This window comes from Cylas formicarius, unplaced genomic scaffold (genome assembly GCF_029955315.1).
Source record: "Cylas formicarius isolate icCylForm1 unplaced genomic scaffold, icCylForm1.1 PGA_scaffold_5__7_contigs__length_24384050, whole genome shotgun sequence".
NCBI classification, from domain to species: domain Eukaryota; kingdom Metazoa; phylum Arthropoda; class Insecta; order Coleoptera; family Brentidae; genus Cylas; species Cylas formicarius.
The window spans coordinates 11,241,172-11,262,278 of NW_026844341.1; the positions used below are offsets into that span (position 1 = coordinate 11,241,172).

The 21,107-nt window shown below is 35.0% G+C and overlaps 1 protein-coding gene across 2 annotated transcripts; it reads right to left on the reverse strand.

The window, feature by feature from the left end:
• Positions 1–1,612: 1,612 nt before the first annotated feature.
• LOC132701982 (juvenile hormone esterase-like) lies at positions 1,613–19,316 on the reverse strand. 2 transcript variants are annotated; one of them, XM_060670348.1, is made up of 9 exons: positions 19,197–19,316; positions 19,009–19,143; positions 16,771–16,905; positions 13,026–13,568; positions 9,315–9,462; positions 5,894–6,069; positions 2,584–2,710; positions 2,402–2,528; positions 1,613–1,864 (listed from the first exon to the last, which is right to left on the reverse strand). In XM_060670348.1, the coding sequence occupies exons 1-9, from the start codon at positions 19,254–19,256 to the stop codon at positions 1,678–1,680; spliced, it is 1,638 nt and encodes a 545-aa protein (XP_060526331.1). In that variant the 5' UTR covers positions 19,257–19,316; the 3' UTR covers positions 1,613–1,677. The 2 variants fall into 2 exon arrangements, with proteins under 2 accessions (XP_060526331.1, XP_060526330.1); XM_060670347.1 differs by having other exon boundaries at positions 5,888–6,069.
• Positions 19,317–21,107: the final 1,791 nt, after the last annotated feature.

The window sequence follows — 21,107 nt, forward strand, 5'->3', positions numbered from 1 at the left end:
GTTCTTTAAACTGATACATCTGTTTTCAATTTCTAATTTAAAAAAAAAGTGACATCCTGATTTTCTGTAGAACTGAGATGTTAAATTTTCCGGATCTCTCTAGAAAGAAAAACTATTATTAATAAACGATGTACTTGTCATCATCATTCGATATATATCACACTTTCACAAACTAAAGCGAATCATTACAGACGAATGGTTGAAGTATGAAACTTTGGTACTTACGATGGAGTTGTCTATATAGAGTTTTTCTTGTAAAATTGTTTATTTTGATAGTTCTTAGAATTCCAATGATTTCTTTTCTTTTTATAGAAATTTTTTGTCTTTAACGTAACGACTGATGATTCCTTTATAAAACGCTCTTTCGTATTACCATTATTCTTCTACTCTACTTTAGAGCACCTTGCCTTATTGCATGCTGGACCACAATCTTTTTACTTACAATAAGCGAAACATACGATGTTTTCGTTTCAATGTCAAACCCGAACAATATATCATGGGATATTTGCCTGCCACACGTTTGTCCCTTTTCTATTTGGTGTGGATTTTGCTGGACATTTCCTTACTTCAAGGTAGAAAGCAAAAAAAAAAACAAAACAAAACAGAAAAAAATAAAGAAATACTATTTGTTTGCATGACTACAAAGGCAATTTTGAGCTTGTTTTTGACTTAGCTTCAAATTCTTGCAAATATTATCTGACCATGACTACTTTTGTAGTCGCAAAAGGCGAAAATTCTTTAAGGCTAATAATGAATGAATAGAAATTCTTTCCACCTCCCTTTTGGAGGTATTTAGAAGGCCGGTATTAAATCGGTAAAATCGCACCTAAAACGAGTAATTGGCTACGCGTCTCTAAATTCGGAACAACTTTGCATAGCCCTCTACAACGGCATGTTTAAATTCAATGCTACTTTAGCTTATGCTCCAAGGTCTTAACACCATACCAGTCTGCGATTTCACCAAATTGAAGGAGAGCATTCTCTCAGGATTTCAGTGCATGCAGAAACTTTTTCAACTTTTTCGGTGGAGATAGTCCAAAGAATATATATCTGAGCTTCAGCAGCGAGTAAAACTGGATCCCTAGTGATCATAAAACAGTAAACCCTTGGAGTGAAAACGTGGAAGATACGTTCAACTGTATCCCAGTATAGATGTAGGTAGGTACACGGAATGTTGCTGTTCAAACAATTTCAGTTGTCCTGAAACGACCGGTGATTAAGTGCTGTGTTTTACTGAATCAAGACTAATTTTCTAATCGAAACATTATTTCTTTTGAAACTGTGACTAACTTCAAATTAGTCGCCAGGTGTCCAGTCTATTAATTGTGTCGACCGACCTTGCCCCAATACAACTGGACAGGATAACTGGCCTCTCAGCTCCCGCCGGTGGAATAACAACAGCGATACACAGAACCTACGATTGTATTCATTTAATGTTATTCGCAATAAATCAATTAATACGTGAAATTCTCTAAACTTTTACTGGTCGCTCGATTATTACACAACAGACATTACCAACTGACTTCTTTGATTCGCGATCACAGCTCCGAGTCACAAAATTAGAGTTAAAAATACTGTTTATATAGGAACTAAATAAGGGTAGGTTGCTTGCTTCAGATTTTATTTAGTAGTACCAAAATTCACATGTTAATAATCTCATTCAAAATCAAAACTATTTTAAAATCCAGGAAAAGGCTGCTGACCGTACGTGTAGTAAACGTCATTCCACATGGCCATTTGCTTTTCCTTTCTGTTCGGTTTCACCGCGATCTCATCATCGAAATCTAAATACTGAATATTGTTCGGTGAAACTTGTGGCCACGTGAGGTTGAATAGTGGATCCGCTGGGTCAGGTGTAGGATTCCTGAAAGTACCAACACGAAAAATTAAATAGTTGATATTATTTTATATATAAAAACTAGCTAACAGTAACTTTGATATCTTAATTTCTTGTTCTTCACTTTCTGACATTTTTCTTGATGAGTTTAAATAAAGACCTATATATAGATTAAGGGCCACAAACAATATTTGATTAACAAAAAAACTAGAAACTAACCATAAAATTAACATAGGCATAAGTAGCTCTAATAGCATATGACGTATCTCGAGATTTTATACATAGTTAATAATAAAAGACAAACAGTATTTGAAATTTCTTATACGTAGGAAAAACATGTCGTTTCCCATATTTGTTTGACTTGCTTAATTTTAGTGGACTCCAGGAAAGAATAATAGCGAAGAAATCTGAAGTACTTTGAGTTATTAAGAGTTTCTTAAAAAACTGGACAAATTATATAAATAACTCCACAAGACTAAGACAAAAAATGAAGTCACCACAAATTTCAATTTTACAAAAAGTATTACCACAGGAGACTTGCTCCGCTAAGAACATGGCACTTACAATGTTTTTGCAAAATTAGCCCAGAGCTTCACAATCTGCTTGCTGATCAAGATGTCACGGTCCGCGACCAAAGGAGTGAAGCTAAAAAGGTATAGCGTATCTTCTACGTGACCCGCTCTTCCGGCACCTGAAGCAAATTTTAATTATCACAACCTCTGGAAATCTAGCTTTGAAATGGTTACCTTCGATGCTGGGAAGAGAGTTTAGTGAACCTGCGAAGGAAAATTGATAAACGTATACGGGAGCGAAATTTGACTGAATTTCGGCCTGTTTCAACGTTGATCTCACGAACAGCTGGTCGCTAGTTATCTGAAAATACATTTTTGTAATACACTTTATTGTTTTGAAAGGCAACGCGTTTGTGTAATTATTTAAAAATTGCTTTATAATCAGTTCCAATTAATACTACAAATTTGAAGGCGGATATACTCCAACAACATACAAAACAAAAGTTTTGTGGCAAAAATTAGTGTAGCTGATTCAGATTTTCAAATTTTGCGTAGATCATTATTTTTCTTAAATGTTCTTCATTTTCCGCCTCCCATCAATCAACGAACGCTTTCCTCTTTAATAAGGTTAGACGATTTCTAGATACAAATGGGGCACTATTTGTCTGCAACCATTATCTGGTATTAGGATAATGAAAGTCCATAAGTACGGTAAAATTGTTACATCTTGGGCTGCTACGACATATTTATACAAAAAGGAATTAATTACATTTCATAGACTAAGCCGCACCGTCATTTTTGTAACACTAACGTCCACAAGCTTAATTTGGGTTTTTACTAAAAATTTAAAGACAACTAGCTTTATTTTTAGAAAGTCCTATCGAAAAAAAGGCAACGCCAAAGTGAAACGACCTGAGCATGCGTTATTGAAATTATCTCATGCAATTTACTGAATCAGTCTCATAGTGGATGGATAAATGGTAAAATTGCTTTAAAAACTTCGTACAACTCCGCGTTTAATAATAACAATAAGAAGGGGAACAGAAAAGCATCAATACCAAAGGAAAGGGAAGACGCCACAATTTTTCGAAATTTTATTCCAAAATATGCATCATAATGTGGATATAGCACTTAATTTAATAACAAATGATGAATCCGCCGGGCAAATTTGGAACCAACCAGACAAGGTTCAATTAGAAGTACCGTTTCTTTCCTCGGGTCTTTCCGAACTCCAAGATTCCCGTATGATTAGTTGTCTCTAAAGTACTTTAGTTGTGTGCTAACGTTTTCTCGGCCTTATGTGTAACAATATTCCGCGTTTTAGATCAAAGGTTACTGTTATCATTCTAGGATCAGTGAAGGGCTACGAGAGGGCTATCCTTTCTATAGTTTGTATCTGTGTGTCCCTAGAGAGTCCCTAAAATCGATGGTCGGGTTATCAGATCTATAGCTAAAGCCGTGGATTAGTAGATAAAATCATCAATTATTTATTACTTTTGGGCCCAAGGCTTACCTCCATCTACCTTTTGTTCAGTATTCTTCTGATTTGCAGTTCATATGATGGAAAGTTACTTCGTTACTGAAATATATATTTTCTTATTCAACAAATGTAAACACAATGTGGCGCCCCCGAAAGTCCGTTTTGTCATTTATTGCTTTGTCTCAGGTTCCAAGTGCGGCTGCATTTCGAAAATCACTATCTTCATCAAATAGGTATTTGTAATGTCTTACACCTCTTTAACTTGATTTGAACTTCACTGCCTTTCCGTTCGCACACCAACTTTTGAATTTTGCATAAGTTCTGGACGCTGACGTCACATCCTTGACCTACCGTAACAATACGCCTTTGAGTTATAGCAATACGGAACCTTGTGACCTTGCGAACCCTTCTGAACTTCTTAAGCCCAACACACGCGATACAAGATTCACCACTCGTATTGATCGATCCACATGGAGTTCTGACTTTGTTACCGGGTGCTGCCCGATTTTTTGATATATATACTATAATGATAATTGTTGTAGTTTTCGTTTGCTGTGCATGGGACGTATTGAGCGTATAAAAGGAGTCGATGGAATGGTCTTCCTTATCAGATGGTGCGTGTATAGTGAGCGAGCGGAAGTTTTCGTGCTTTTGGTTTTCCAGGGAAGAAATCGACTCCCGTTGAGGATCTGTTTCTCCCGGGAAATAATAAATTAGGGACCTGGTTGTGGCTGGGCAGATTGTGGTGCCCGTATTTGGTTTCCTAGTCCACTTTTGTGGGATTTTGTTGAAGCACGTTTCCGCTAACTTTACCTTCGACCACTTATTTTTGAAGAACCCTCCGGATTGGAGGTTTTTTTTGTGTTCCTTCTTCGTCGCCATTTTGCTGTTCTTACTGCTCACATTCCTGTTCTGCCTTGGTGGCGAGCGGTCTCCTTTACCACGTGTTGTCTATGATCCCGAATAATCTGCTCGGATCCCGCGCCGCCATCACTAGACTTTGTACTGCCAGAGATCTGCATCTCACCTACCTGTGAGGTAGTGAATACGGGACTGTACTGTAGAAAAGAGAGCGCTTAATCTATAGGAACTGCTCTTTTTTTCAAGGCGCGCAGCACATAATATCATAGAATAATTGAAGGTTTAATTACGCCTAATAATTGTGCACTAAATGATGCTGCCATTATTTTCTTTTGTTTCCTTCGTTCGTAAGCGCCTCTCCAAACATCATTTGGATTTTCCTTTTGTTCATATTTGTTGTTTATTATTATTTTTTTAAATGTAAAGATCTCCAGCGACGTCTACCCAGCTGTGATAAAACTAGTGGTTTTTTTTCCTGTCGAATTTAATAAACCAAAGGTCCCCGTACGTTACTTCTTTCTTTTTGCCACCCTCACTCTATCTCGTAGCGTAGACAGAAGATGCTTGGATAGCACCTAAATTTGTATGCTTTTTTTATATATTCTTTTTATATTAATTGGTACGAATTCCCTTAGGGAGCACGGGTTGCTAGCCGGGCAAGGCAATTCTCCCGTGAAACATTTTTTTTTTTCAATGTCGACCCTGAGGACGAAAAATATCGGCTAAAGGAATATAAAAGAATCTTAAGACAAATATACTCGTCAGCAGTTGGCGAACATTATCATGAAACCGCACATCAAATCTTATTCAACCATGCATGCCTTCAATCCTTCTAAAAAGGAGAACTCCGAGAACTAAAAAAATTCTAATAAACCAATTCAATCTTAACCGCGACTCATCCGAGACGATGTTCATTTAGCTCCGCATCTTTCGAACAGTATATAAGCAGGCACAGAGTTAAACGAACCAATTATTTCAATTAAGATGACTGAAGAAGCTAACAGGATGATTAGGTGAAACGTGAGCATAAATAGTGTTACAGTAGCTAGATAAAATTGATATACGACCGTAAGTATTTTCCAAAAATTCAGTGTTACCGATTTCCTATTCAATTTCAATTTAAAATCAACTAAAACCAGTTTCGGCTTTTTTGAAGCTTTCGTGCACCTACACATTCCATAAGTATCGATAATTTACACTTGCTTCTATAACGGCACCCAAATGTTCGCCGAATGTGCCATTCGGACCAACGTATGCTTCCCTGATTTGGGACCCAACGTCCGTTGCGTTGGTACCCGGCAATGGTACCAGATCAGCCGGTATTAGGGAGGCCAAGTCCGAATCCATAGTTGCTGCTGTTGCTCTGGCTGCTAACTCTCCTAAAAATCAAATAGTATGAAAAGCGGACTGAAAACCTGTGATTCTATTAGGAATACGTAATAATAATAACGAAAAAAAGATAAGTCCTAATAATTCATCCCTTTGTCATTGCAATTTTAATTAGTATGAGACTCGAGTTTAAATTAACAACCTGACATATCGATCGATTACAAGAGACTACGGCCTGCAGCATGACTATTCTGTCCACAATTATATAATCAATACTGCGACAGTGGCTGATTCATGTGGTTAGCACTGACTTTGACATAAGAAAATGAACTATGATGATCAGAATAACATCATTGCTTATTGCGAACAAACTATATGTACACACAGGCGAATTGTTCATTGAGATGGTATTAGGTAGCATCGCATATTCAAAATTTCAAAAACTATAAGTATCATCATTTGTTACAATATTTTAATCACAGGAAATAATTTACTTGCTTAAGACTTATTATGTAAAGGGTTTGCGGCAAAATGCAAAACTACATTCAAGACCTTAAGCTGCTGTGACACCACAGAAGCAGGCAATTAAAGAGGAGGAGAAAATATAGAATCCTGACAGCTTGATCGATCAGAACGACGCATCTCTTCCTCAGATGATGTTGATTATACTATTTATAAAACTCCTGCGGCGCAGGAGGGATCCGTAAGTTTTGTAAATAATATCACAGTAGCCTGCGGAAGTTTCTTTGAAAAATTGATGATGATGATGATTTTAATAAATGAGCAATAACAACTAAAATGGCTTAAGTATTCCTTAGATCACTCTTAGTCTTTGTAACTCAACGGCTTTCTGAAATGGACTATACGCCTCTTTGACAACAATTAAAATTTTCAAAAAGAAATATCTCAAAAAGATAAACGATAAATTAACAATGTTCTCGTACCAAATTTATTAAAAATCTGCCGAGATTTTTACGCATCACTCTAGAAAAGTTTTGAAAAGGGTCTTTATATCCGACTTTGCACGGGCAGCAGGCAACATGTGAGTGTCAATATTTTTACCTTTTCAAGACTGTGCAAAATTTAAAGGAAAATTTTATAATGAAAATCCATTGTTAAAATATATCGAAAACAACCAAGCGCTCCCAAACAAGTGAATAAACTATCGTAAATGTCTGTGGTTCGCGACAGTTAAGAAATCTGATGTTCTAAAGAGGATCTTTAGGCAATAGAAGAACATTATTTCGAATCTTTAGTGTAATTGTTTGTAGCTGATGGAAATAGAGTTCTAAGAATAGAATTCAGAATAGAATAGAATAGAATTCAGACATTCTTGAGTTTCTGTCAGAATACTGCGGTTTGTGTTTTTTGTAAGTTGTGTTATAAATTTGAATATTAACTAAACGTTGGGCAAGAAAATACTTTTTCAAAATTAATTATAAGGCCGAGAAAAGTTGGCAGTTCCTATATTGACGTGTTTTTTTACAATGATTAATCGAAAATAAGGATATCTAATATTAAGCATTTACATAATGCCTAATTTTTATTCTGTTAAAATAAATGTTTTTCTTTCTTACGAGTATCCTACTGTGATTCCTTTGGCACACCATTTTCAGTACTAGTGAGAATGGACGACCAAAAGTACTACCTACACCCGTTAAAAAGAAAGAAACTTGCAATAAAATCAATGCCAAACAGTTTAAGAGACTCACACTCCTAGTAGCCCTTTGCAGCATACCTAATGAGATATTATTACTATTTACAAAACTTCTGGATCTCATCATTCTGTTGGCTTCTTCAGAGCTTGATTGAAAATTGTTTCAACAGCTAATAGGATGATTGGCGAAACGTTAGCAAGTTCGATTCAACAAAAACAAGAAGCAGGATTAATCCAGAAGTTTTTTAAAGAGTATTACAGCAACCTGTGGAAGTTTCTTTGAGATGTTTTATTACTGCACGCCTTTACGAAATAGTCTAAAAATTTTGAAATTGCTGAGAACCCTGTTGAACTGTTGAAAATACGGATGACGCTTTAGAACTTTTTCATAATTTATTTTCTTCTATTCAAAACTATAGATCCCCAGAAAGAAGATAACCGGATAAAAGGAATTTTCTACTCCCTTCTGTAAAATACCTAATTATATATCGATCTAGTGTGCGGCAAGCGTCACTTTACCACGTGAGTATCTTATCCTACGGATCCAGTGGCTCCACTTCGGATATTTCCGGGATATTCGGATTTGAGAGCAATCTGAGGTATTCGGAAATTTTAACGCACGGTTTGAATTTTGACGTATGTCAACTCTGACGGCATGTGAATGAATGTATTCGCGTTGTTTTGCAAAAATTTACCCAAAAACTTACAGTCTAAGAAAAACTATTTGCTTCAACGCGAATTATTCCAAGTATTTCTTGCAGGAAGGTTCTGTTGAAATTATTGAAATTATTAAATCGCGGGTTCAAACGACCTTAAAAACACACAATTTGAACTTGTGACACACAGCACCAAATATAGTTTTATAGTTTGTAATTTTGAAAATAATTTTGAAAATTGAGAATTTTAGAAATTATTGAAAAAAATTTGAGGTGCCTATCTTAGAACCACTTTTCCTAGTCCGATTTTGGATTTCTTTTTGTGGGGAGCCTCACAAAATAAATAATTTTCCGTCCAGTAGCTAAAAATAGCAGATTTGAGAAATGCTACTGAAATGCTACCAGCACCGCCATTTATTATTTTAAATGCATGAGAATCATGTATGAACCATGTTTGAGGCATGTTATGAGCAACACTTGTGACGTGGAACTGGGTCACAAGCGTCCCATCAATTTAAAATTTGTATTTTCCTTAATGAAAACTATTTGTTGGCTTACTGGGCTTCAAAATCGTTTTGAAACAGGACCCCAATTTTGGATAAAAAATCATATTTAACGACGAGGCGATGGATGAATATTTGGCGTAACAAGGAATATGACATTATCAGCATCAACGGCGATGGCTACAAAACGACGATAACCAATTTCTCATGACGCCAATTCAAGCGATTTGAGTGCGTTAGTCTCTTGTGGTGGTATTTCAACTCGCAGGGCTATTCAAGGAAACCACAATCGACCGATGCACTTACATTGAACATTAAAGAGATCATTGCTCATTCAGACGGCTAAAGAGTCATCTACCCGCCCTTATTGAAAACCCTATTTGTAAGAAAGTTAAAATAAAAGGTTTCGTTCTAAACTCGTTGGAAGGGTTAAAAGCGGAAACTGTAACTGATTTGCTTTGTCGATTTTTGTTACTTACCACCCAGAATAGCAAACAGAGGGAGTGTTTCCGCTGATGTGGTCCCAATTATTACAGGGACTTGATTGAAGTTTCCAGACTCGAGTAGAGGAAAACTGAGGTTTGTGACGTAAGCATCTTCGTGTTCAACTTCAATGGATATTCCTGTCTATAAAAAATTACATTATTTTGTTAATTGCGCCTAAACACCCCGCAGCAGCAGCGCAGCATTCGAAGTTTTATCACCGATAGGAAGTAATCTTTGGTATTGTCGATATTGTATATTCATTTATTAGGTTAATGTCTCAGATAGCGAGTTGAAATTTGGGTGGCTTAATATGTGCCAAACGAATAATTTTCAGACACTGTAAGGCAATGGGCAATGGGCAAGTCAAACTTTCAGTATGAGCGGAAATACCGTCGTTTGAATTTTAAACGATACATTCTACGCAGGGTGCCTTTTGAATTAAAAAATTCGTAAAAATACAGGATGTCTCGAAATTAGTGAGCCAAACTATAACAGCATACTCCATTAAGCCCTAGTTTTTTATATAAACATATGACGAGAAAATCCCCCTTCCAGTGGATTCACAGCAATCGACAACTTTTAATGTTTGGGTAGATATCATCATTAATATTTATTTTCCAAATTGATTATATGGTAGGTTTACACCCTGTTGCATGCTTTTATGGCAAAATATATGAAACAGTTAATACTTCTATTTCAAAAAGCATCGGGAAGAAAGAATATCCAGTGTGTTTTTTAGTCAGTATCATAAGAGATATTAAAAATAAGAATAAATTAAAAATTAAATATAAATGGTCTGGAAAAATCGAAGGCCAAAGAAACTTTACTCAATTTAAAGCTAAACTAACCAAAACGCGATATCAAAATAGCATATAACTTGTATGTTGATAAGTACACGAGGATATCTGTGCAGACTCTAGATCATTGTGGGAGCATATGAAAAACAAGAAAGATACTGTTTCTACATCAGATAATGTACTTGGTCAAAAGGAATATAATGACAGGACAGGCTAAATGCTTTTGCAAATGGATAAGTGCTTTTGCAAATACTACAACTTCTCCCCTAACTTTACTGTACTTGCCTTGCATATAGATACATTTCCAGATGTTTGGAAAGAGGTAAAATTATGCCCAATTTTCAAAAAGGTAATAAAGCAGATTTAGGAATCTATAGACACGTCCCTATATTGCCTGCGTTTGTGGAGATTTTTTAAAGTATAATTTATAAAAATATATATATAACTCGGTGTCATAAAAGACATCCGTATTTTAACATGCTTTTATCAAAAGTATATCAACTGTCTCTAATTTATATAATTTGAATATATTTCTGGAATGATCTAAGAGAAATATTTTTTTTATCTATACAAAATAGCTCATAGTAAATTTGATGATCTAAATTTACTTTAACAAATAAATGTTAATGTTCCCGTTTACAGAACTAGAAAGCAATTATTGTTTTACTAAAATAACAATTGTAGCTAATGACAATCAGAAGACACACTGTAAATGATATGTTATTAGCAAATAATCTAGTTTTATTTTATTCCTGTTTTACCTGTGGCGCTTGTAAACAAATAAATTAAATCCTTACAAACGATCTGGTGGAATTTTTAGAAGATTCTCCCATGCGTACTCGCTTGGAGATGTTCTTTCAGCAAGACGGAACACCTGACTTTGATCAGGGTGTAAAAAACTGGTTAGAAGAAAATTTTGCAAACAAGTGAATAATTAGTCGAGATGGCCCAATAAATTTGCCAGCTCGGTCATCGGATGTAAACCCACAGACAGTCGAGAAGAGTTACTATGGCGAATTAAAGCTGCTGAAAACCAAGTGCATCCTAAAATATTACGTTAATATCGCCACAGTGTTTTCTAAGTAAGGGAAAATATGTTTCAGAACTTCATGTAAATTAGTGATTTTTGATTGTTTTCAAGTCGACTTTTAAAATTTAAAGTGTAAATGTACATCTTATTTAGGACTAGGGCTTACTAGACAGCAATAAGTTACCATATTTTTGTAAATGAATAATAAAATTTATATATATATATATATATATATATATATATATATATATATATATATATATATATATATATATATATATATATATATATATATATATATATATATATATATATATATATATATATATATATATATATATATATATATATATATATATATATATATATATATATCTTGTTTCGTCTATGTAGCGGAGTTAATTAGGCAAGATGTCGCCAGAGTCTTAAGACAGTCAAAACCACCGCAACCAAACTTAAGCAGAGAAGAAATGCAAGCCTTAAGGAATCTAAACAAAAACGAAAATATTCTAATAATTCCGGGATATCATCCGTTCGCTTGTTGAACTCCGACTGGAATCCTGTAGATGTTTCGCCAAAATCTCACTTGGCAGCATTGAGCGCGCATTGAAGATGCCAAGTGAGATTTTGACGAAACATCTGCAGGATTTCAGTCGGATGCAGGATTCCAGTCGTATATCGGCAATAACACGGCGAATATTGTCTTCCAACTAGTCAAGCGTTTGTGGCTTATCCGCATAGACCAATGACTTTACATAGCCCGACAGAAAGTAGTCTAGCGGTGTTAAATCACAAGATCTTGGAGGCTAATTCACAGGTCCAAAACGTGAAATTAGGCGGTCACCAAACGTGTATTTCAATAAATCGATTGTGGCACGAGCTGTGTGACATGTTGCGCCGTCTTGTTGAAACCACATCTCCTGGACATCATGGTTATTCAATTCAGGAATGAAATAGTTAGTAATCATAGCTCTATACCGATCACCATTGACTGTAACGTTCTGGCTATCATCGTTTTTGAAGAAGTAAGGACCAATGATTCCACCAGCCCATAAAGCGCACCAAACAGTCAGTTTTTCTGGATGTAACGGTGTTTCGACATACACTTGAGAATTAGCTTCGCTCCAAATGCAGCAGTTTTGTTTGTTGACATAGTCGTTCAACCAGAAGTGCGCTTCATCGCTAAACAAAATTCGCTTATGAAAATCGGGAACAACAATCTCGTTTTGGGCCCATTCGACGAATCTACGCCTTACTTGATGATCGTTTGATGAATTACCAAACTAAACTGACACTTGACAGCTGTTAAATCGGTCGGCATCTTGAACAGTAATGCCAACTTAAAATTCTATACTTCGAAAAAAAACACCCATTATTGTACTTCCTTCTTCAAAATACTCAATTATACACCGATCTGGCGTGTGGAAAGTGTCATTTTACGAAGTCAGTTTCATTTCCTGCGGCTGTGACTGTATTCGTATTTGAATGGAATATAAGCATTTCTTTGGCGAATCGTATTATGCAAAAATATAATAACGTATTCCAAAGAATTTCCACGCTTTTATGAAACACCCTGTATATAAATGCAAATATTTTAAAAATGTTTCTTTTCTATTGAGTTTTTATCTTCTGATTTTAATCAACAATTATTAAAACAAATTTTCCCTATTTTGCCACCGTATTGCGCCACCTGGTATGAATATTATGCCATAATTTGAAGGAAAACTTTAATGTTTTTAAGAAGCTCGATTAAATAAAACTTGCTTAAAATAAACATTGTGAAACTCTTGTTCCTTCGTTTGCTGCCACTGATTACGATACACTACAATTGTAATGCACACTGCTCGACTATTTAGTACGGTTGTTTTTGTTCTTACACGACTATTTGCGCTGTATGCCGGAGTCAGCACGTTGGCCGGTAGGCTTTGTAGAAAATCTCGAATTTCAGTGGTCGTGTTTTGTTCGGAAATCGTCGGGTCCACATATTTTGCGTAGTCGTAAGCGGCCTGTCGGGCGTTAGTCTGGGTTGAAACGTTTGGAATATAAGTCAGCGAACAGCCGCTCTGGCAAATTGCAGCTCTGTACAGCTCGGCCGATTTTGTGTTGACTATATGTGCTCCCACTGAAATACCGCCTGCACTTTCGCCAAATATGGTTATTTTTTCCGGATCTCCACCAAAAAGAGCAATATTGTTCTTAGTCCACTTCATCGCCAGCAACTGGTCTTTCAGCCCTGCGTTGCCCAAAACTACATCATCTTCAGTGGATAGGAACCCGTACAATCCCAGCCTATAGTTAGCGTACACGACTATCACATCTTCATCTAAGAGATAGAAAGGTCCAGTTAGAACGTCGGATGTGCATCCAATGGTGAAACCACCACCGTATATCCAGAACAGTACGGGTAGTTTCTCGGTGATCTAAAAAATATCAGAAATTTCGGAAAAATTAAAAACTGCAATGCGAGAAGTGCGGCGTGTTGAAGAAGACGGATTAAATACTGAAAACAATTACAACTAATAAAAAATTTTAAACTCCAACTTTGATAATCAAGTTGCCAACAACAAATTATTCAATCACTCGGCACTGGCAATAATCTGTTTGCAATACTACTGGATGGGGAAAAGTGGGGGGAGGGAAAATCTCTTAAATGCATCTAATAATCTATTATCAGACAAGACATATTTTTCATTAAGCGTCTACTGGATCTTGGATCTTCTATTCAACGCTTCTTTTTTCACTCTAGTGAAACACTTCCCGAAAATTTTTAACCCAAGATAAACAGTAAAATGCACAGTGTTAAGGAGAGTGCAAAAGGGGTTCTTTCTAACAGAGATCTTCCTTTGGAACAGGTTCGGCTGCGTCGACTGAGGTCGTCCAAAGACTTGAGCGTTCCACTTGACAGTCGAGGTTAAGGCTCGAGCCCAGGGGAGCAGCTCTACAATTGTAGGAACTGAGAAGATTGAAGTCGGCGACTAGCTTTCTACTCCAGAAAACATTCTTGTACAACGTTATTTTTTATATTTGCATACTCACAACAAATGCGCATCGTAAAGTTGAGAAACAGTGGCAAATTTTTAATTTTGAAATGGAATACGATATATAATTTTTGCTACGACTAAATATCTTTTCATCCTGTTTTCAAAAATATATAAGTTAAATTAATAAAGTGTAATTTTTTGATTAACTAGATAGATGTTAATCAAGTTGACCAGGGTTACTCAGAGTAAGAAAAGCTTCAAGTAATTCGTCTTTTATATTTTAATAAGTAATCATTAACCAATAATACTAAAAGAACATAATCCACAATGATTTCAGAGACATTTTCTAATATTCATTCGTATTCAAAAATAGTATGGATGATTTCTATTGAGCATTGAATATTTATTGTTCATTCCTTTGGCGAAATACTCGTATTTTTTGTCATTGTATACTCGGCTTTTTAAAAATCCCAATAGGAAAATATGAAGAGGATTTAAATCCTGACTTCCAGCCGGCCACTAAATTGTGCTCTGTCTGTCTATCCAAGGATCATATATTTTATTATTTATTTATATTATATATATATATATATATATATATATATATATATATATATATATATATATATATATATATATATATATATATATATATATATATATATATATATATATATATATATATATATATATATATATATATATATATATATATATATATATATATATATATATATATATATATATATATATATATATATATATATATATATATATATATATATATATATATATATATATATATATATATATATATATATATATATATATATATATATATATATATATATATATATATATATATATTTATATATATATATATATATATATATATATATATATATATATATATATATATATATAAATTCATCATCATTCATCTTCAATGCTCGCGCGAGCATTGAAGATGCCAAGTGAGATTTTGGCGAAACGTCTGCAGGATTCCAGTCGGAGTCCAACGAGCGAACGGATGATATTTTGTCATTTTGACATTTTGACATTTGTCCAATAATTCTTATCTTTCATCAGTAGATATAATTTTTCCCCAAAAATCAGGATCCTCTGTTATATGCCTCCAAAATTGCTTTAAAATATAACCGTTGAATTTTATTTCCTTCAAATAGGCCTTGAACTAGAGTAAATTGAGATAAAACTTTTGGGATTTTCTAAATGTTACATAAATTTATTTAATTTTTAATTATTACTCATAAAAATAGCAAACTATTCATGATGTCATCTTCATTTCTAACAACGGTTCTTTTTTTTTTCGACTTTTAGTTTCATTAAATTAGCGAATAACGCGTTTGATTGTGTCAGCTGACGGTACTAGTCGCCCAGGGTTAATCTGACGATATTGCCGTTGAACTGCAGCTATTTTATTATTATTGGAATATAAAAGAAGAACTACTTGACGATTGTCTTCCATTTTCCTAACTAAACGTTTCGATTTAAAGTGAAGCGGCACAATACGCCACACTAAACGCTTGGCCAGCTCGATCAACATCTCTCTTGTTAATCAAAAATTGATACTTGAATAAATCAAGAACGGTTTATTCAAATATTAACAATCTATATATTTTTGAAATCAGGAGAACAAGATCTTTATATACAATATTAGAAATAAAACTGTGTACTGCTAAGCAGGGTGTGTACTGCTACTGCAGTACACACCCTGCTTAGCCAGACAGGTCCAGCAGTTTTTAATAACGGTTTTGAAACAAATGGCCCTCAAAATCTTCCGACTTAACACCATTAGATTTTGATATTTGAGAAACACCTAAAAACAGGGCTTATAAAGGACGGGACAAGGACATATCAGAAAGTGTTACTGAAATTAAAGTTGGGCGTAATTTGAAAAACTCTATGGCAGTTCAGAATTCGAACCAAAAAATTTGAATTTTAATAATAGTAATTCTTACTTCATTCTTGTTGTTTCTGTTGAATTTAACCGTTAAAAAGCAATTGTCTTTGAAAACAACTGATGTGCAACTCTAGAGTCCCATAGCTTTCAACCGAATTAAGATAGAAAAAAACGTTTTTAAAGAGGGTTTAAAAAATATATTCTTCAAGAATGGAAACTTTGTGGAACCTTACATTGATATGCCAAATCCCCTCTGCTGAAGTTGCATTTGCAGTTTTATTTTTCTTAAGGGGGGGAAGCTTGAATTACCCGGTATATCGCATAAGTTACTACTCCAAAAGAAAGCAGTACTCAGGATACTGGCAAATTTCAGTCAGAATTGCAGCTTAATATTCACTTTATCCCAGCAATAATAATTTTAACTTGGAGCTCTTTCTGTCAAAAAATATGTACCTAAACAAGTATCTTGCAATCTCCAGAGATGGGTATCAGCAAGTAAGAACAGAGTAAAAAATGAAATGATATGTTGGTGGAAAAATCAAAGTTGTCGGTACTTTTTGATGCAAACAGCAGTATTGCAACACTGAAAATACTTTGGATCCATCAAAAACCTCTGACCAAACATTTAGCCAATTTAATCCGTTCTGCTTTTCCCAAAAAATCGGATGTTCCGATCACTATGATACATCCTGTATACTGTTCAGAGCAATTCGTACTTGCCTTTCTTGCAGGAGTGTATACATTCAGGTACAAACAATCTTCACTCATCTGGTTATCTGGTGACATGGATATACAACAGCGTTGTGTTTCGTTGGCCTCCAAGATGCCATCCCACGGGTTAGGCGGTACCGGACTCTGAGAACAAAAATTATCACGTCTGTCAAATACAAGACGAAGCTTAAGCTTTAGCTCTCTTGAGAAGTAACATTGTGTTTGAAAACGAACTTTTATATTTCGGTATCCAAACAATGGCCATATTTTTCTTATATCCGTTTTGCATAATATGGGACGTGAACTATCCTTTGAAAGCTCTTTTTTCACGTTAAAAGTAATTAAATTTTGATTCGATCTAACCAGTTCATTTTTACGTTCAGAGTTGACAATCTAGCAGGTTCACACCAAATCGCAGCCCTTGCTACGGAACTAACTACGTCAAGCGTCGGGAACAGCTATGAGTTTTCCCTTATCACAAGTGAACCCGAATATATATATGGAAGCCTATGAAAAGAACGTCCTTTACACCTTCCATCCAAAACAAAAATTATGAAAGCGTATAATGATACTTTTGTTAATTGAACTCATGGTCAAGAATCCTTTCCAGATTTTCTTAGTCATTTAAACTCATAGTCATTTAAACATTTAAGTCATTTAAAAATTACTACTATTAAATTAAATTAAACTACTACTATTAAATTAGATAATCTTTCATTCTTAGATATACTTATCAAAAGATCTACAATGTATGTTTTTGTGTAGGTTTTCGGTTATCAAGTTTTTTTTTGCAAAGCCGTAAAACTATCTCAATCCGAGTCACTTAATCCAGAATTAAAACACGTTATATCTGCTCTTCTCTCTAATAATTTCACCATTAGAGATATAGAACGTTCTATTTCAAAATACATAACCTTCCAAAGAGAATGAGTGAGAAAGCAAAACCACACTTGCCACTGTTGTCCTACTTTACATTGAAAAAATTACTGACCACATATCAAAAGTCCTCAAGAAATATAACGTCACAATCAGATTTAGTGCTAGTCCAAAAATTTCTCAATACCTTCGGTCCGCTTCAGATCCAAGGAATTTACAGCATTGCATGCATGTGCGGCAAAGAATGAATACATTACAAGAACATAACTGAAGACAAGCTATTATCTTGATTCGGGTTTAAAGGCCGTCGTCGGTTGGAATTACTTCCTAACGTTTCGCTAGCATGAGTGGCGAGCTTCTTCAGAGGTCCTTCCATCTCCGATGTTGGACGTAGACTGACGATTTCTCCTGCGCACGTTGTATTTATCGTCAGTTTACGTCCAACATCGGAGATGGAAGGACCTCTGAAGAAGCTCGCCACTCGTACTAGCGAAACGTTAGGAAGTAATTCCAACCGACGACGGTCTTTAAACCCCAATCAAGATAATAGCTTATCAACGGGCCGCGAAATCCTAAACCAATATAACTGAAGACTACGACAAATAAACTTATCAGCAGTTGCCGAACACAATTATGAAACCGAACATCAAATCTTATTCGATAAAACTAAAATTCTTCAAACAATCTTAACCGCCACCGGGTCTACCTTTCACCAACATCAGTCATTTGAGGCAATGCTTTTAGCTCCCCCCCCCCCCCCCCCAAAAACAAACAAACAAAGATCATAAATTATGCTAATTTATTTCGACTTAAGTAAAACATAGTAAATATGAATTCATACGTCATAAATTATTGACCAAACCGCTTTCTGCCAGTTACTTACCAGAGCCCTAATAAGGAATTAAAGTAAAAGAAAAAGAGCTGCAGATTTTTTTTTTGCATTATCAGAAAATTCGACCCATGGGTTTGTTTGTCTTGCATATGCGATTTAAAAAAGGTTAAATTATTTTTCAGATTTAAGCTTTAAGCGATTGAAAAATCAGCTTATTTAACTGGGGTTTTCTAATACGTCCCAAGTGTTATTTTATCATTTCCGGACTGATTTTCATGAAGAAATTCGGACTGAGCAAGGCACGCTAACATTTAGCTCGTATTTTCTAATCTTGGAAGAATCTATTGAAACTTAAAATATCCAATTCAATTACTTAAAGCGAAAAAATATTTTTGATATTTCTCCAACCACACACGGGATGAGGAAAATTATGATAAAAAACACCGACTCAGGTAAGGATCTAAATCTGAAAAATAGATGCGAAATATCGGACGTCTGCAATAATACCGTTCAGCACTAATATCCATTTGTTGCTTTACCTGAAACCTTAGTTTTCCGATCGGTGGAGCTGCAAAAGGAATTCCTCTATAAGCGTAATAACGCTTGTCCTGGAAGGTGATCTCGGATCCTCGAATTGTTCCATCGGGAAGGTCGACGATCAAATCTTGAGCCAGCTTAAAACGAAAAGTGATTTTGGAAAGAACTACAGCTTGGTTAATATATTTACACTCAACGCAACAATAAAACAGCCGATATAGACAATATTCGCCTCTTTAAAAAAACACATTTTTGAACAAAACTATCGCGTTACGCTATGGACGTAATTATTTATATTTATACAGCTTCCGGAATGGCGGGAAAATACATTCCAGCGAAGGTTAACGACGGTGTAAATTACGCGGCAAAAAAAGTGACAAATTGTTCGATTAGAAACCGCAATTTATTATTTGTCGCAAAAGATGTTTATCCTAATTATGCCAAATTAAAAAAAATATATATGACAGTTTTGATAGTAGAGACATGATTTTACAATTTTAATTTAATGTATTTTAATATTTTAATATTATATAGGGCTTAAGAGAGTTAATTAATAATGTCGACGTATCACTGAATTTTAGTTTGAATGGTAGTGATCGGTTGACACACAGGGCCTATAAGCAATAATACCAGAAGGTGGTTGGAAATAGAAAAAGTTAACGAGGTCATCTTATCATCTCCACTGAAGGTATTAATTACGGTATCCATCTTCTAGGCGGCCTCATCCTGTTTGCATGGCCTTTTTTTATTATTTTTGATCTTTTCTTTTGGCCCATATATGTTAACTCTTTTCTGATGTTTTCATTTCTTATTTGGTCTCATTTTCTACAGTCTTTGACTCTTCTAAAATATTTCACTCCTTGAACCTAGAACCCGCCTTCTTTTTTTCTCTTTGTCTGTAGCTTACTTTAAAGTCGATTATTGCTATGTAGAATTTTAATTGTGTCTCTTTCCTGTTCTTCAACGTTCTTGTGATTGTCCCGCATACGAGGTGTATTCAAAGAGTAAAGTGACTGTTGTAATTGGGCGGGGTATGTACATTCGATCTTCGATTTTTTTTTTGGGTATGTTGGTACACAAGTCCCTAAAACACAGTTTCAGCCAGTTTGCATGTTTACTTTTTTTGTGAGACAGAAGCGTTACACGTGTTTTGTGTGCTTGGCGATTCTCCGCAGTCAAAAAAATGGAAAAAAGAAATTTACATAAAATATTTATATTTAATTTACATATGGTGAATCTACTTTGAGCATAAAAATGTTTATAAGTGGTACAGGCTGTTCCAAAATGACCGAAAAGTCGCCGATGACAAACCTCGCACCCAGCACGCCAGAAGTGAAACAAATGGTTTGAATAATCGTCGAATCCCTATTAGAGGAGTGGCTGAAGACGTCGGCATCTTTATTGGCTCTTGCCATGCAATTTAAAAAAAAAAATTTTTTTTCAAAATTTGTTCCGAAAGTGCTTAAGTTTGAACAAATGGACCGTCAATGAAGCATCGCTCAAGAGCTGTTAAACGACACCAATGATGATACTGATATGCTCAAAAAAGTCACACAAGTGGTGACGAATCATAGGTATATAGTAATAACATGGAAACCAAAGCCCAGAATCCCCAGGATCGAAAAAGGAACGTCAAGTTCGATCAAATGTCAATGGTTTGCTTATTGTTTTCTTTGATTATCGTGGCGCAGTACATGAGGAGTGAAGAAAGCTTTACGCCGTTTCCGAGAAGCAATACGAGGAAAACGTCGGGAATTGTGGGAAAAGAATTCATGGATTTTGCATCACGAAAATGCTCCAGCTCACTCAACGTTGCTTGTGTCTGACTCAAGGCTACACCAGAAAGTGTTTCGAGGATTGGAAAAAACATTGGTACAAGTGCGGGGGATTACTTTGAAGGAGACAACATTAATTAAATTTGATAACTACTTTTTGATAAAATCTAAATGTCACCTTACTTTTGAAATACACCTCGTATATTGACCAATTTATTCAGTTCTTATAATAAGAAAAGTTATTGAAAGTCTTCTTTTTTTCCAAACTTTATTATTTTTGGGAAAACATTGCTGTCGTCCTATAAAATCCACAGTTTTTGTTTTCG

Coding starts and splice junctions, on each gene's coding strand:
- LOC132701982 (XM_060670347.1), bottom strand. CDS start 19,256: ATGTGTTTTTTTAAAGAGGCGAATATTGTCTATATCGGCTGTTTTATT. Junction 16,906..19,008: donor TCGGAAAACTAAGGTTTCAG/GTAAAGCAACAA, acceptor TTTTGTTCTCAG/AGTCCGGTACCGCCTAACCC. Junction 2,529..2,583: donor CTCTCTTCCCAGCATCGAAG/GTAACCATTTCA, acceptor AATTTGCTTCAG/GTGCCGGAAGAGCGGGTCAC.